The 17,239-nt window shown below is 42.3% G+C and overlaps 1 protein-coding gene across 1 annotated transcript; it reads left to right on the top strand.

The window, feature by feature from the left end:
* The first annotated feature begins 9,887 nt into the window (after positions 1–9,887).
* Positions 9,888–14,848, top strand: LOC117477757 (G-protein coupled receptor 20). Its single transcript, XM_034124500.1, has 5 exons — positions 9,888–9,962; positions 12,450–12,661; positions 13,258–13,514; positions 13,611–13,743; positions 14,255–14,848. Exons 2-5 carry the CDS (start codon positions 12,476–12,478, stop codon positions 14,846–14,848), a joined length of 1,170 nt encoding a protein of 389 aa, XP_033980391.1. The 5' UTR covers positions 9,888–9,962; positions 12,450–12,475.
* The last annotated feature ends 2,391 nt before the right edge of the window (positions 14,849–17,239 follow it).

Genomic DNA, 17,239 nt, shown 5'->3' with positions numbered 1-17,239 from the left:
ATATTCTAATGTTAATTATGGTTATTTTATGTTTTTAGTGAGTCACTTTGGATAAAAGCCTCTGCTAAATAACATAACCATAACATACGGTTTCATTAAACAAATAAACAAAAAGGCTAACAGTTGGTTTTGCAGCGAGTCATCATAGGCTAACAGATGACATTTAGCACGTGTTGCTTGTATTGCTGTCCAATTGAATACACCAGAATAGTTGTTAACTTTAAACAAACAACATGATTCACATTACTCACACTCTTACTGTAATTAGTGATTAAATCAACAATTAATGTAGGACACCTAGTTGGGCTTGCCAAAATCACGCTACAGTTTCATTAAACAAATAATCAAATATGCTAACGAAACTAATGCTTTTGCTAATAATGCTTTTGCCGAAAGCTATAGCTAACGAATAATTGTTTTTAGTGCCTTTAATACTGTTAGAAGCTATCATAAGCTAACAGATGTTTGTTTGTATTGCCTTAAGACTATCATAGTTAATGTTAGCTAATCACAATTCATTTCAAGACACCGGAATTGTTATTAATGTTAAACAAATAAAACTTTAAAAGCACTTCACATTACTCAGACTCTCTGCGTTGTCATTCCTATTCAGGTCTCCTGCTCGCTAGGTGGCAGTGTCACGAAAAAATAGGGTCCTGGGAGTGCGGTCCTGATAGTGCAGTCTCCGACGCTGCAGCTTCATGCTACTCCTTATTTGGAGCAGGCTGGAGCAGGCGGGAGTGGAACTCTGACGCCACTGTCGAGCCGTTAGTGGCCGACTCCGCCTACTAAGGGCTTCTCGGCAACTCTGCAGAATCCTATGGGTGACGTCACGGACCCTACGTCCATTTATATATACAGTCTATGGTCAAAACAAACAAGTCATTTCCTATACACCAGTGAACTTAGGCCCCGGCCCCACGGGAACGCATACGGCAAAACGCATAGGATTAACGCAAACGCAATCGCCAAAAAGCTTCCGCCCACACACAATATACACAGGATAGTGTCTTGCCACACGAGACAGCTCCGTTTAGATCCAACCGCTGGAAAAGCTGAAGTACATATGCCGAGCCTGTACGTGGCGCTGTAACTTCCTCCACAAAAGCAGCAACTTCCTCCACAAAAGCAGCGAAGAAGAATGGTTGTCATGGCTTCACTTCTGTTTATTCTCCGCGGTGGGGGCCGAGGGAACCGGGCAGAGTTTTTCGCCGGTCAACGTGTGTTAAAGTTTAAATCTTCCGGACAAAATTATAAAAGTGCCGGTCAAAGGTCTTCTTTGTTATTTATTGAGCTTTAAAACAAATGAATAACGACTCTATATAATGATATATAATAATAAAATACACAGAGCCTGTCTCTTTTTCCTCTCTTCTGACAGCGTCAGTGTCTGTCTCATGCAGCAGCTGATCCAGTAATGAGAGACTCGACAGTAAAAATAAACATATTTATAACTAGTTTAGGTAGTTTGAGAGGTAATTAAAATAGCTAAGGGTGATGATCTGACTTGAAGTGCGTGTTTTGCTCCCGCTGCATCACAGCGGGAGAAGCTGCGTGTCTCCGTCCTGTCAGATTAGACTTCACTCGCGTTTATGTCCATATCGAGATAAAGATAAATAATCTGAATTCAGTGTGCAGTGTACTTTTGCGGGGGTGAGCAGCAGAGGTGGGGAGAGGCGGGGCTATTGCGTCGTCATTATCAGAAAATGATGACCGTATAGGCTACCACACGGAGTTGTTGGACCCCCCAGAGCGCTCCGTTCCCAGATCTATCCACCTTTGGACCCGTTGTCGTTTGCAGGGTCCGTTTCTATCGTTCCGTTACGGCGTCGTGTGGCAAAAAGGGCTATATGCAAGAGAAATATGCGGATACAACCCGTTTTCGTTCCTGTGGGGCCTGGGCCTAAGCTCCAGCAGAACAATAGCAGGGATGTCTGGGCTGGGATGAAGGCTATCACTGGCTTCAAAGGGAGAGACAGACAGAGTACTTTTCACCGTACTTTTCGCGTTTAGTTCCATTAGTACCCCTTATGTCGCGTTCACACCAAAAAGAGTACTTAATCTCGGGAACTTTTACCCACATTTTTAGTGCCCGCTGAGAGATCGTACTTTCCTGTGGGAAAAAAGTGCCCCAGTGCTGATTGGCTGGGCGAATTGCAAACCACGCCCCGTACAACTGTGAAATGTTGTGTAGAGCCGCCATTGTTTTTCCTCGCTACAAAAACCCAGCGCACCGACGGAGAGTAGTTTGTTTTTGAAAGCAGTTATGGCAAGCATCAAGAAATCATCGGAGCGGTGGAGTGATGAGGAGATGTCGGCGCTTCTGGAGATCTACGCCGACGACGCGACCCAGAGAATGCTACTGAAGCCAGTTCAGTAGCTTTCACTCGACCTGGGAATCGTGCACAGCGCCACGGCATACCGGCTAAAAATAAAGAAACTCAGGCAGGACTACAAACAAATTAAAGACTATTATAACAAGAGTGGTAACGACCGGAAGACCAGTAAATGGTACGAGCGCTTGGATGCTCTGCTAGGCCACAGACCTTTTCTCCCGGACAGCATCGACCTTCGATTCGGGCACAATGGTGTGGGAGGCCGCTCAAACGGCGGATTCAGTGGCCAACGATGACGACCACGACGAAGGTAAAATCAACTACATGCACTGGGGTTTTAATCTGCACATTAATGGTCTCAGATGTACTTTTATTTGCTCAGTAGATCAAGCTAGCCATGCTAGGCTGAACTGGCTAACACCGGCCCCGAGCTAGCTAATAACATCTAGCTAGCTAGACATTCTCGGCCGCTATGAAAACGTTTTGACTTGTGAATAACTGTGCAGTGTTTCTGTAATTTGCTTCACTAACTCATGGCACTAATCGTGTGTTTCAGGCGAGGATGGACAACTCTCGGGATTGGAAACAAGCGAGCTTTGCCTTCTAGATCACAGCGCTTGGTCGTCCCCCTTACCAGCAACCAAACGCAAAGGTACACACACTGTAACTTTGTCTTGAAAGAACGTTACGCATCGAACTGATGTTCACAATCATGTTTATTTCCTTCTTGGTACAATTATGAAACAGCGTGAAAACGTATTCGCCTAGACCGGCATTTACAAATGTTCGCACCTTTTTACTCTCTCACAAACATTGTAAACATCCGGGCTAGAGGTCACATGACTTCCGGTAAGAAAACTTGCCTCAACAACATTAAACAAAGTTCAAGCATACATGAAGCACTCTTCAAAAATACAAAACAATAAAGAAGGGCACTTTGAGCGGCAGCTACACACACACACACACACTCAGTGTGTGTATTTGCTCCTATATTATCTTCTACTATACACCTCCATTGTGTACACTCAGTGTGTGTGTATATATATATATATATATATATATATTTTATGCTATTTGATCCTATATTATCTTCTACTATACACCTCCATTGTGTACACTCAGTGTGTGTGTATATATATATATATATATATATTTTATGCTATTTGATCCTATATTATCTTCTACTATATATATATATTTTATGCTATTTGATCCTATATTATCTTCTACTATACACCTCCATTGTGTACACTGTCTTGTCCCGGCCTGCACCCTGTCCAATGTTGACTAGTAAACACATTCCTAGTATGTTGTAAAACTACATGGCGACTAAACAGCTCTTGTATCTTGCTTATTTTCCCCTCTTAGGAAAGCGGACACGGGATGCGAATTTCTTTGACACCGTCCAGGCGTTGGAGGACTGGCGTGCCGTGGTGAAAGAGTCGATGCACGGGGATCAGATGGTGCTGTTCACCAAGGCCCAGGAAACGGAGGACAATATGCTCACCAGATGGAGCACCAGGATGAAGTGTCGGTGCAGGATGAGCGACAAACCACTTTTCAGAATGGGTTTCTGGAAGTGCTTTCCCAGCTAGTGAAAGCCAACAGGTCTTCCTCCCTATAGTTGCCACTGTTAACAATGTCTGCTGCTGAGCCTATCCCTACACCTGGGACAGTTCATTTTGTATTGTTTTTATTAATACTGACACACAACTTTGCACTAAGGTGTGTATGCTGCTGAGCCTATCCCTACACCTGGGACAGTTTATTTTACATTATTGTTATTACTGTTATTATATAGTCTTGATACAACTGACACTTTATTTTATATTGATAATGTTAATTTACATGTACAACTTCTATTTTATTTACATTAAAAATGTGAACTTCTATTTACTGTTATGTCTTGAGAGTGCAATAAAGAGAACCTACATGGCGATTAAACAGATCCTGTATCTTGCTTATTTCTCCTGACACTTTATCTTTAGTGACCTGTGTAGCATCCTATACATCACATGTAAGTGATTATTCTGATACCATCATGTTTCATCGGTTATAAACTGGCGAAGCTTTATTTGTCATTTATTTATCATCAATGTTGCAACCTTGTGGAGGAATGGCAGGGGCACATACACAAATATGATAATTTATATAATTTTAAATATTATTTGACCTAAAACTAAATGTTTTTATGATTATCCTCTGAGGAGGACATGGGGATTTGCAAACTTTTAATTCCCCCCCCCATTTTACACAACACAAAATGGAGTCCACTATGGGCCGAAACTAACATGTAGGTTTCCATAGTGTTTATGGCAGACGGATGCAGTGGGTCTCAGGAAGATATATAATAAATAATAAAGGTGGGTTTGCTGCTGAGCCTATTTACTGTGCATACAACACACCTGGCACAGTTTATTGTTATTATATTGCCACACTGTACACTATTGTAATGTTGCCTGTCTTGACTGGAAAATAAAAGAGAGAAACAAAAGCACTGTACAAAAGATCAGCTTTATTGTCAAAATGTTTACAATGTACAATTTACACGCTGTTCAGATGCCTCATAAGGGCTGTGCGCGTGTCTTGACCCCAGCCTCGGCAATGGCTGGCCCATCAAGCTGGGTCGCCGGTAAGGCAGTCCATTCGTCCCTGTACTCATCATTACTTTCACAAAGGTTATGTAATATGCAACATGCTGCCACCTGGATTTTGATCTTGTCCATCTTGCAGTCGTTTCTTTTCATCAAGCACCGCCACCTGCCCTTCAGTCTGCCAAAAGCGTTCTCCACCACCACTCGTGCTCGGCTTGTTTTGTTATTGTACGCAAGTTGCTCAGGCTGCATTAACTCAGTTACAAAGCTGTATAACATGAGCACAAACAGCACAACTTCAGTCGACTCCATCTCCATCATGTCTGAGGTCGGAAGGTAAACAACAGACGCCTAATGTACAGCGAGTGGGTGGGCGTCGCAGTATACGCGGGAAGTTTTTCTTCTTCTTCTCTTGTTTTGTAGCGGATTGCAAACAACTTTAAGGTGCATACCGCCACCTACTGTACTCGCCGTGAAGTGGTTTGTGGCCTGCCAGTAAAGCCAAAGCAGAAGAAGAAGTGACGTCAGCGGCTCATTTGCGTAATCTTCCCTCAGGGAAAAGTACTCCGGTGTGAACGCGATCTGTATTAAGTGCCCTGGGGTAAAAAGCGCCGGGGCTCTGAGTGCCGGAACTAAGTACAGGAAAGTACTTGGTGTGAACGCGGCTAATAGGTTTAGCTCTCCGCCCGCTGCTGTCTCCTCCACCTCCACTTCTCACCTCACCTCCTCCTCTCAGCCTGGCGTCAGCATCCCCCCTCTGCTCACCACCTCCACTTCACACCTCTCCTCCACCACCCAGCCTGGCTTCTGCACCCCCCCTCTGCTCACATTGCCGCTGTCCCCCCCCCCTCTGCTCATCTTGCCTCAGACCCCCCCCCCCCATCCCATCAAGCCCCCCCCCCCGCTTCACTGTGAGCACAGGACAGGTTCAAGGTTCAAGTTTCAAGGTTCTTTATTGTCAATCTGACATAGCTACAGAGTAATTATGTAGTTGAAAATCTTATGTCACAGGCTTCTCCAACAATGCAACATAATAACATAATAACAATAAGAGCAAGAGCAATACAAAAAGAAAAATAGTATAAAATAAAGTGATGATGTGGAATAGTGCAGTACAAGTCTATATACAAGTTATTGGAATGATATATATATATATTAGGTATTAGATACATAATACTGAGTAGCAGATGAATGTTTTGAAGTTGTTTCAACAGTTCAATTTTTTAACAGTCTCACTGCCCGCGGGAAGAAACTGTCTCCGAATCTTCTTGTCCTTGCCAGGATGCTGCGGTAACGTCTGCCAGACGGCAACAGAAAGAACAGTTTGTGGCTGGGGTGATGGGGGTCTTTGATAATCCGTAGTGTTTTCTTCCTGAGCCGCTGGGAGTAAAGGTCCTCCATGGATGGCAGCTCCGTCCTGGTGATGTGCTGTGCAGTTTTCACCACCCTCTGTAAAGCCTTACGATCGAGGTCGGTGCAGCTGCCGTACCAGGCCGTCATGCTGCCAGTCAGGATACTCTCTATCGTGCACCTGTAGAAGTTGCAGAGTATCCTGGAATCCATTTTGAACCTCCTCAACCTGCGGAGGAAGAAGAGCCGCTGTCGAGCTTTCTTGGTGATGGTGGTGGTGTGAAGAGACCATGTCAGGTCCTCAGTGATGTGGACCCCAAGGAACCTGAAGCTTTTGACTCTCTCCACCGTAGTCCCATTGATGGCGATGGGGGCGTGTCCCTCTCCCTGCTGCTTCCTGTAATCCACAATCAGCTCCTTTGTTTTGCTGATGTTGAGATGGAGGTTGTTATCCTGGCACCAAGATGTCAGGTTTTCGACCTCCTCTCTGTACGCCGTCTCGTCATCGTCTGTGATCTGGCCGATGACGGTCGTGTCATCAGCAAACTTCACGATGGTGTTGGAGCTGTGTGTGGCCACGCAGTCGTGGGTGAACAGGGAGTAGAGGAGAGGGCTGAGCACGCAGCCTTGAGGGGCACCGGTGTTGAGAATCAGGGTGGAGGATGTGATGTTCCCCACCCGCACTGCCTGGGGTCTGCCCGTCAAGAAGTTCAGGATCCAGTCACAGAGGGCGCTGTTGAGCCCGAGGTCTCTGAGCTTGATGGCCAGCTTGGAGGGCACAATGGTATTGAATGCTGAACTGTAGTCAATGAACAGCATTCTCACATATGTGTTCCTGTTCTTCGGGTTCAGGTGTGAGAGGGCAGTGTGGAGGGTGAGGGCTATGGCGTCGTCTGTGGACCGGTTTGCTCTGTAGGCACAATGCAGGGGGTCCAGAGATTCAGGGAGGGAGGAGGTGATGAATGATTTGACTAACCGCTCAAAGCACTTCATTATGGTGGAGGTGAGTGCTACTGGGCGGTAGTCGTCTAGGAGAGGATGTAGCTGTTGTGGAGGACTACAAGTACCTGGGAGTGCACTAGACAATGGGCTGAACTGGAGGATCAACACTGACGCTGTGTACAAGAAGGGGATGAGCCGACTCTATTTTCTGAGGAAGCTGAGATCCTTCAACGTATGCAGTAAGATGCTGGAGATCTTCTATCAGTCTGTGGTGGCTAGTGCACTCTTCTTTGCTGCGGTCTGCTGGGGGGGCAGCATAAGAGACGGTGACACCAGCAGGATCAATAAACTGATCAGCAAAGCTGGGTCAGTCATCGGCATCAAGCTGGACCCTTTTGAAGCTGTGGTGGAGAGGAGGACACTGAACAGGCTGTTGTCCATCATGGATAACCCCACCCATCCTCTCCACCTGCAGCTGGACAGTCAACGGAGCTCCTTCTCCAACAGACTGCTGCAGCTCCCCTGTCACCAGGACAGATACTGGAAAACATTCCTGCCCACTGCAATAATACTGTACAACAAATCACCTCTGGCTGGAAGACAACTCTCTGCTCCATAGTTTCTCTAGAAATAAAACCACGTTGTACATTTTACTCATACATAATCTGTTCAATATTTAATACTCCATATTCCATATGTCATATATTTTGAATATATATATATATTTGTATAATATCTGCATGTATATTTTCTATTTCAACATGTATATTTTCTATTTTATTTTACTTTCTATTCTTGTTTATTTTGTAGTTTTGTTTTATTGTAAAATGCCTTGTCTATTATGCTGCTGTAACAAAAACAATTTCCCAATTTGGGATCAATAAAGTACTATCTATCTATCTATCTATCTAGACGTTAGGAGCTGATTTTTGGACTATTCGATCGCAACCCGGGGGTGTTTCTCAATGTCGAGGAAGGCTCCTCTATAATCCCATAAAGTGTCAAGTGGGACATCCTTCCTCTCAGTCTCCAGCACTTTAAACAAGCCGGGCTGGAATAGATGTTTCAAAGGTTTTAAATATTTGAACAAGCCAAGAAACAGTCAATCAAACATAAGCCAGGACTTTTGCAAAATGACATCACCAGCAATGCAACATAAATCAAACGTATTTTTATATAAAGGGAAGATTAATTAATTCAGTGGTATTCAGAGCAGGTCTTTGCATGGATTGATTATTTAATGTTCCCAGCAGGCACAGGCCCAGCAACCCAGCGTATCAAGGGGTCCCTGGTTCTAGTTCTCATATAAAATGTCACTTAAAGAGACACGTTGTAGCCACTGGAACTCAAAATGAACCCAAAAAACCCACACAATGACTACAAACAGATGTAACAACAAATAGAAAGGTGCAAAACAGCTGCAAAGAGACACAAATGACCACAAAAAGTATGTGTGTCCTGCTGCAGATGGGGTGGGGCTTTTTGCATGTCTTTGCAATGTGCAGGGGCCCTTTGTATTAAAATGTGCCCATGGGTCTGTGCTACAGCAGTTTGTTTGACAGTTTGAAATGTACTGTACACAGCTGGATTCACATGCACCTGGACATAGATAAAAACACACACAAACACACTGTCTTGAGTGGTGGCCATTCTTTATAGTTGTTTATGTCACTGTGGTTTATGAGGTGCTGGTTCACTCCAAATAGTATATCTTTTTTTAAATAAATGTCAAAAGTCCTCCTCTTCCCATCTCTATCCACAGTTCTGTGTGTGTGTAATTTTAATTAAATTACTTCATAGGCTGGCAACTTTTAAAACTATCTACAGAAACAGCTTCTTCACTATTATTTCCCCTCTCTCTTCTCTAGTAGTCAGGGATATACACACACTTTTATATTCCTCAGAACCTTCCAGTGTAGGACCACCCCAGAGTCAGCTTTAAATAACTTTACTGAAGACACACATGAATTAAAAAGTCAATTTCAGTCTCTCATCGCTTTGTCTCACAAAGAAAAGAAAGTGTTTCTGTGTCTTGATTTTTGCGCTTTTTCTCTACTTTTTGTTTAGTCACATAATTAAATGTTATTGCAGATGCTGCTTTTCACGATCCAACCAGCAGTTGCCTTTATTTGTTGCACCTTTATTGTGATGTAGATCATTTTGAAAGTATACAATTGACAGCAATTACTATACTTTAAGTGTTCTTCGTTAAGTCTCTGCTTTGCACACCTGGATTTGTAAGGTTTTTCCCATTCTCCCTTTTTGGACTCTAACTATCTTGTGTCCCCTTGTTGCCTGTTTTGTCCGATATACCTTTTGGCAACCTTTCCTTGTCTCAACAACCAAAATAAACGTTGCTTTTAATGTATCTTTCTTGTCTCTGAGTCTTGCTTTTTGGTCGAAATCTTGTTTTACTCAGCCAGTTCACTACTTTATATTTACTTGTCTTCCATATCATTTAAATCACAAATTCTAAAATTCAAAAAGAGACGAAGATGGAGGGGAAGACCCTTCTGTATTTTGTGCTATTCCTGCGTTGCACATAGGGATAGGGGGACGACTAGAGAAAGAGATGAGGAGGAGGTCCGGCCGCCTGAGGAATCGTCCAACCCAGCGGTGTTCACATCCCAACTCACTCTCTTTGGTCTTCAAACCGACAACAGAGGACACGTGAAGACAGCAACTCTGTGTGTGGATTTTATGCACAAGGATATTTTTACTCTTCATCTGCCTTAACAAGGTAGGTTTCAGAAACAAGTTTTTCCTTGGTTAGTAAATATGACTGTAATGGATTGACTGAATCCAGGTTAAAGTAAGCTGTTCAATTTGTTCTAATATTTAATCTTTATCATTTGCTTAATTATAATAATTTGCACAAAACTTGTATTACATATGGACATGAAATGTTCAAGAAATTGCCAAATCAGGAACCAGATGGCCGAATGCAGCTTTATTTCTGTCTTTCAATCCATGTCCTCTGCCATGTTTTATGCGAGTGTCTCTGTGATGATGAAGAGTGGAAAGACCTTCCCCGACAGGACGTGTTAACAGATTCAAGCTCATCCATCTCTGGTTAATATAAGGAAAGGAAAGACATTTTGGAGGTCTGTCAAATAACATTTTTAACAGGGTAATCCATTTGTTTTGGGTTAAGAAAGAAGGAATCAAGTCTGGATTGAAAATGGAAAAACGTTCACTCAGATGTCAGAATGGTGAAATATCTTCATTTAAACTAATTTGTTGAAATATCATATTACAATGTATACTTGAGAAAAAGCCGTTTTCATTTGATGTATTTAAACATACATTTTCCATCATTTACATGAAGGGTTTGCTAATATTGATTCATTTGAATAAATTATCTAAAACATGTCAGCATTTTCATGAGACAGTTGCCTTTTATGTGAATATTTAATAATACTGTGTACTGCGTGTTTGGTGAATGATATCACTCTCTTCATTTCTTGAGAGCTGAACACACTTTAGTCAGAAATGTTTTGCAGCTATCATAAGGATAGAACACCAACGCGATTTGTTCATTTAATCATAATACTGTGTAAGTATCAAAGTTGGTTCTTGGCCTTAGAAAATATAGTTTTACAAAACAATGAAATCACTATTTATATGAGAAATGTCAACAGATGACAACTGAGCAAACTGCAACAGCTGATGAAGAACATGTAAGCCCAGGGATAAGGTTCTTGAGTTGTGAAAGCTTAGTCATACTACGGTGCAATTTATTTAGGCATTGAATCTTGAAAGTAGTAAGTAGAAAGGTTACAAATTTACCAGCACATGGTAATATACATGTCTTTATTAGTGGCTTTCCACTTCAGATGTAAGCCTTATTTTCCTCAATTCTATCTGTCATCACATCCTCTCATCTCAACCAGACTTCCTTTAAAATTCTTGGTCTATTTTTAGCTTAATGTACAGTTACAGTTCACCTTAACCCTCTTGAAAGTGAACAGCATTGGCCTGTGGATGATTTTAAAGCCTTCGCTCCCGTAAACAGGATGTGTCACATTCATCAAATTGATGTGACTTGCGTTCAAGACAAACTGATTCTCATGTTCAAAATAACATGTGTCAGAAGTGTATGAAAAGCAGCACACAGACATGGTTCATGTGAATACTGTACTCTGCGTTTAAAGTAACACACGAGGTCACACTCTTTACTTTGTTGAAAATGTCACATCCTTTTAGAGCGCATATGAAGATGGATTTAGTCATCTTTACAGTACGAGACAACGTTGTTTATAGGATGAGGATTTCTAAAGTCTCTCTCTCTGGATAAACTTCTGCTGATGTTGACCACTTTTCATCCCTCGGGGTCATTACTCGTTCTTTTAGTTATTAGAAGGAGTGTGTCTGCTCACTTAGCTGGAATATGTTGCGTTGTTTTAACACACTGCATCACTTTAGACTAGAGCTGTTTGAGTCTGTTATAAAGCATCTACGGTTAAGCCATCTGTCTCCATCAAACATTATGGGAGTTCCTGCCATTAGTTCAAATCCCTGCTCGAAGATGATTTAAAAGTAGACAGCAACAGCACAAGTTTGGAAACAATCCTGATATGCTTTTAGTCTTTACACTACAAACAAATGGGTCTGGAACAAAAATCAGATTTATTTTCACCATAACAAAACACTAGCTTTGCAATAATATTATATGATTGTTTAATGACTTGTATAATTGTGAATAAAAAAAGCTACATCAAAGTTATTCAATTTAGGAAAGACATTGCAACATTTCTCTGTATGCAGATTATGTTTAATTAATCTGAAAAACTCTCCCGACATTGTTTCTCTGTCAAAAGCCACTTCCTCTTAGATGAAATCAGAAAGTATTTTTCACATATGCTTCTCTATACTTATGTGAACAGTGCTGGTTTGTTACCATGTAAATTCATTACTCGAAAACTACGTTAGGATTCCTCATGGCATCTTTGCCTAAACGTTGGAAATACTTTAAAGCCTTTTTTCCAGAACTAGATTGAAAAACTCAAGCCTAGCTAACATTCTATTTCTTACTACTAGTTTAAATAATAACTTAAAAGCTCCGAATGCTACTAATAACTTGTTGTTGGATATTTAAAGAATGGCACATTTATAATGGCCACCACATGCAACCTTGTGTTTCCAATTCTACAGGTAGCTGTTTTGATGTCATGTTGTTATGCACACAACTTTGTTTTTTTGTCTTGTTACTTCAACACGTCTCCAGCCAATCAGACACCACCCTGCCAACCAATGGAGAGCCTTCTCAATAACAACAGCTCCACCTCCACCACTGAGCCCCTCTTGCCCCTTTGGAACCCCGACCCAACCAACTGCAGCGCCTGGGACCAGCGGTGGGGGGCACCATACCTGCACAGGTTAGCCCACCTTGACATGCAGCTCTACCAAGACTTCTACTTTGTGTGGGTCACTCTCATGGTAAGACCAGATACTGTTGAAAAATGTCACCAAATAAGCCTTGATTGAGTGATTAGGACCACTGTTAAAGATGAAATGCTGACTCACACACACGCACACACACACACACACACTCACAAATATACCCAATCTTATTTATAGCCTTTTTAATATGTTTCATTGGTTTTACTATTGTTATTGTTATTATATGTAAATCTTTAAAAAAACATATTTTGACATCAATATTATGTTATTTATAACATTTTTAGATAAATGCTTCAAATAAGCCCAGTGGGTTTTCTGAGTAGTCCACTCTATTTTGTCATATGTTCTGTTTCTGTATTTTTACATAGTGAAAATACACTTAAAGTCACGTATCGAACCAGAATTTGGTAAAAAATTATACTCAAATTAAGGAATTTGTTATTAGACTTTTTAATATAAGTTTGGAGCAAAGCAACGACTACTACTACACCTCACTGTGTATGACTTTACAACCATTATGAAACATCCACAGTGGTATAAAGGGCTGACCCTAACCCTACCGAGAGCCAGCGCACCACACAGGGCTCCCCTGGAGCCCTACGCTCTTCCCTAACCTAACCCTAACCCTGCAGGTGTGTAACTGCCTGATGCTGGTGGTCGGTGTGGTCCTCAACTGTCTGGCTCTCTATGTCTTCTGTGGAGCCTCCACCAACTCCTCTGCCTCTGTGGTTTACACCATAAACCTGGCTGTAGCTGACCTGCTGGTGGCGCTGTCGCTGCCCGCTCGCATCGCTCTGTACCACAGTGGAGGGAGCTGCTTGGCCTGCTCCTACATTCACACCTTCAGCTACTTTGTCAACATGTACTGCAGTATCCTATTTCTGACAAGGTATGTGGTTTGACCCATTCATACAACATTTAAAATGCATACATATTATCAGCAGAAACCTCTAATCTAAGACTTTCCTTCCACCCCTTCCTTAAGTATCTGCGTAGATCGGTACCTGGCTGTCGTACATGCATCCAGCACTCTCCATCGATGCAGGACCCCGGGAACTGCCAGGTGTGTCAGCGCCACAGTTTGGTTCACTGCAGTTGTGGTCACCTACTCTTTCCAGGTGAAGACACATGCATAACAAACACTATACAAACAAAAAGTCTCCTACAATAGAGGAATTAATCTAAAAGAATGGATGGACTGCTTCCACTGCATCCCCCTCCTCTATTTCCACCTTTGTCAAATGTTGATAAAAAGGAAAATAGAAGCATTTAAGTCCCTCATGTTCCCCTCTTCTTCCATTTTGCCATGCAGACCACATTCTGATGAAGACACATTCTTTCTACTCAAACATCTCATTGATCTGTTAAATATCAACACAATACAGTGTTGGTGTCACTAGAAATGCAGAGTTTCTTTCAAGGAAAGTGTAGTGTGGTATCATTGGCTGACTCTTAACTGCAACAATGGCAGTTCCAGTATAAATGTGTCCCCGAGACCTATTAGTGAGGTGAAACATTTGGTAGCTTGTTGTTCAGCAAAGCCTGATCACTTTTGAAAATGTTGAGTAACTTCACTTTAAAGAAGAAAGAGCTCTATAAGACAGTTTGGATCTCTCTCATTCTGAACAGACCACAGCATTGGAGTTCAGCTCCTCCTGTGTGCTCCTTCCTGCCCTCTTCTACCTCACCATCCTGGAGTTCCTGCTCCCCCTGTTGGCCGTGGCGGGCTTCACTCTGCGGGTCGCCTGTTTCCTCTCCTGCAGCCACGGCCTGGTGCCCCAGCAGAGCAGGGCGAGGAGGGCCCGCGCTGTTAGGCTTCTGGCCACCGTCCTGGTGGTCTTCACTATCTGCTTCACGCCGTTCCACGTCCGCCAGGTGCTGGTTTACTTCAGGGTGAAGGTCGGAGGGGAGGGGCTTGATCAGGGGCCGGGGCATGTGCTTGCCTATCACATCACAGTGACCCTGAGCAGCCTGAACAGCTGCCTGGATCCAGTGGTTTACTGCTTTGTGACTGACAGCTTCAAGAGAGTGTGGGGGAAGAGGAGGAGAGGAGCGAGGGAGAGGGAGAGGGACGGGGAGGCAGGGCACACCAGTGGGGGAGAAGGGGAGAGGAATTCAGTGAGTAAATGTCCAGGTACGGCTCTGGCTTTAGCTCACAGCGTGGTCACACTCACCTTCACCAGCTCCCCCCTCTCTGCTGCCAACATGGAACAGTCCACTTAAAGACAGGTGACTCCGTCGAGCCCTGTGAGTGGAACAATCCAGAGAGGAAGGTGTCTCACCATACCTGCACAGGTTAGCCCACCTCTAGGCTGTACATTGCTATTTAGGATTAACACATCAAACAACTTGCATAGACAGTAACATCACTGCATTGGCTGCCTTCCCTTTATCCATTTCCTTATCTCCATATGTCCTTGTACTTTCTCTCCTCTTAGTTTGCTGGACCACACATGGGATCGTTTTGATTTAAAACTGATGAGCTTTTACTTTTGGAGGGATCATGTGCTTTACTAGTCTTGAATGTTATGTGGAAAAAAAGAAACAAATGTCTTGATGACATGGTTCAAAAGCATTTAAAGATCTTGGATAACAGTTCAGTCTGCCAACACATGTGGAGTTACACAACTTCATAACATTCAGTTGATGTTTGGCTATAAACACTTTGAAATCCAATGCAATTGCAGCTCAGCTGTAAATCCCACCTCTACAAAGATAATGATGTTCAGTTTTGATACTTTCAAAGAGTAAATTATTATAGTTAAGCAGTGATGTGAAACTGAACTCACATCTTTAGAAATGTGTTTGTAATATTTGGGCTAATTACAAACATGTGGGGGTACGAATAACAGCAACACAATACAATATAATGCAGTCTAGTACAAAACAACCTTAGCAACCATATGGTGAACAAAATCAAGCCATAGTCATGTTTGTAAAAACTATTCACGTGGCAGTGCTGTGATTGCATTTGATTGTATCGTAATCATAAAGAATTATTGTCTGGAAAGTTGTTGTTAGAAGTGTTGAATGCTAAAGTACCAGGTTTAGCCTCATGTGATGTTGTAAAGTAAAACTTTTTTTTTCTATGATTTTCATATACATTATTAAACCAACACCTTGTTTCCATACACAAATCCAACAGAGACCTGTCTACTGCATATTCTGGTAACTGTCCAAAAAAGGCTAACATACCAAAATTAACTTGTAAGATATCTAAGAGGTAGTGCTTTCTGGAATTTCTGTGATTATGTAAGAAACATGTACATCAAGGAGACTGTAATGCAGAATAATAGAATGAGAGTTAGGGTTAGAGAGCCAAACCAGAGGAGTGTTGAGTCAACAGATTAAATATGCTAGAAGCAAAGCCCTCTGCAAAAGTATAAACACTTGTAACAGTTAGTTTCTCGAATACACAGTGAGGCTCTCCTTGTTTATCATTTTAAGTGCCTAAATGGAGTAGTGTCGTCAGCGTCCAACAGAAAACGGACATCTCTGAAACACTGACTTGTGAAAAACAAACCCCTAATTGAGTGAACAAATGCTTTATTTAATTGTTTAAGAGACATTGTGGAGGATGTGATCATTGATGTGAGTCATAATACACGGGGTCAGGTGAGGTTTGCAGGAATATACAGTATGTTCTCAATGTAGACATTCTGTGTTTTCTTAAAAAGAACTGAAATAATAGCTTGTTCCTGACTCTAGCTTTGTTTTTGTTTTGAATCCTGTTTAAATAAAGACATTTGATTTTGTTCTGTTTAAAGTAGAAGTGTTACTGCAGGTTTAATATCTACGCTATTTGATTCCAATTTTGAATGCAAATAAAGTCAAAGTCATCTTTAATGAGATGTACAGAGGCAGAGCTTTTCTGATTTGCTCCACCAGAGGACAGTATCACTCCACTCACTGCAGTGTCTCACCTGCATATTCTGCAACGGTACATGAAATTAAAATAGACTGTCAAAACAAATTTCGTCAAAATTGCTCCATGGACTTCAGCTGTATTCAACTAGACTAAGATGTAAAACAGGGTTGACTGTATTTTATTGATTACATATTAGAGAATAGCTGTTCATTTTCACATAAATCAAATAATGTGTCAGTTCTCGCAGGAAACTGAACAATTAAATTGAGCGTTATTTCCGTTGAAACCCTCCAGCGGGACAGCAGGTTATTACAGTTCACTTAATGTAATATAGCGTAATGTTCTGAACACACACACACACACACACACACACACACACACACACACACACACACACACACACACACACACACACACACACACACACACACACACACACACACACACACACACACACACACACACCACACACACACACACACACACACACACACACACACACACACACACACACACACACACACACACACACACACACACACACACACACACACACACACACACACACACACACACACACACACACACACACACACACACAGTCCTGCAGTCACATGATTGGTCTTGGATAGGACCCGAACATGGACACACACACCGACACACACGCACTGCAGTTTCAGGTTCCTTCTCTGGTTTCCCTGTGACCCTGAGACTGAGAGAGGAACCTGGCTCTGCAGGAACAAAGT

Source organism: Trematomus bernacchii, unplaced genomic scaffold (genome assembly GCF_902827165.1).
Source record: "Trematomus bernacchii unplaced genomic scaffold, fTreBer1.1, whole genome shotgun sequence".
NCBI classification, from domain to species: Eukaryota; Metazoa; Chordata; class Actinopteri; order Perciformes; family Nototheniidae; genus Trematomus; species Trematomus bernacchii.
This window is presented reverse-complemented; position numbering and strand designations above follow the sequence as displayed.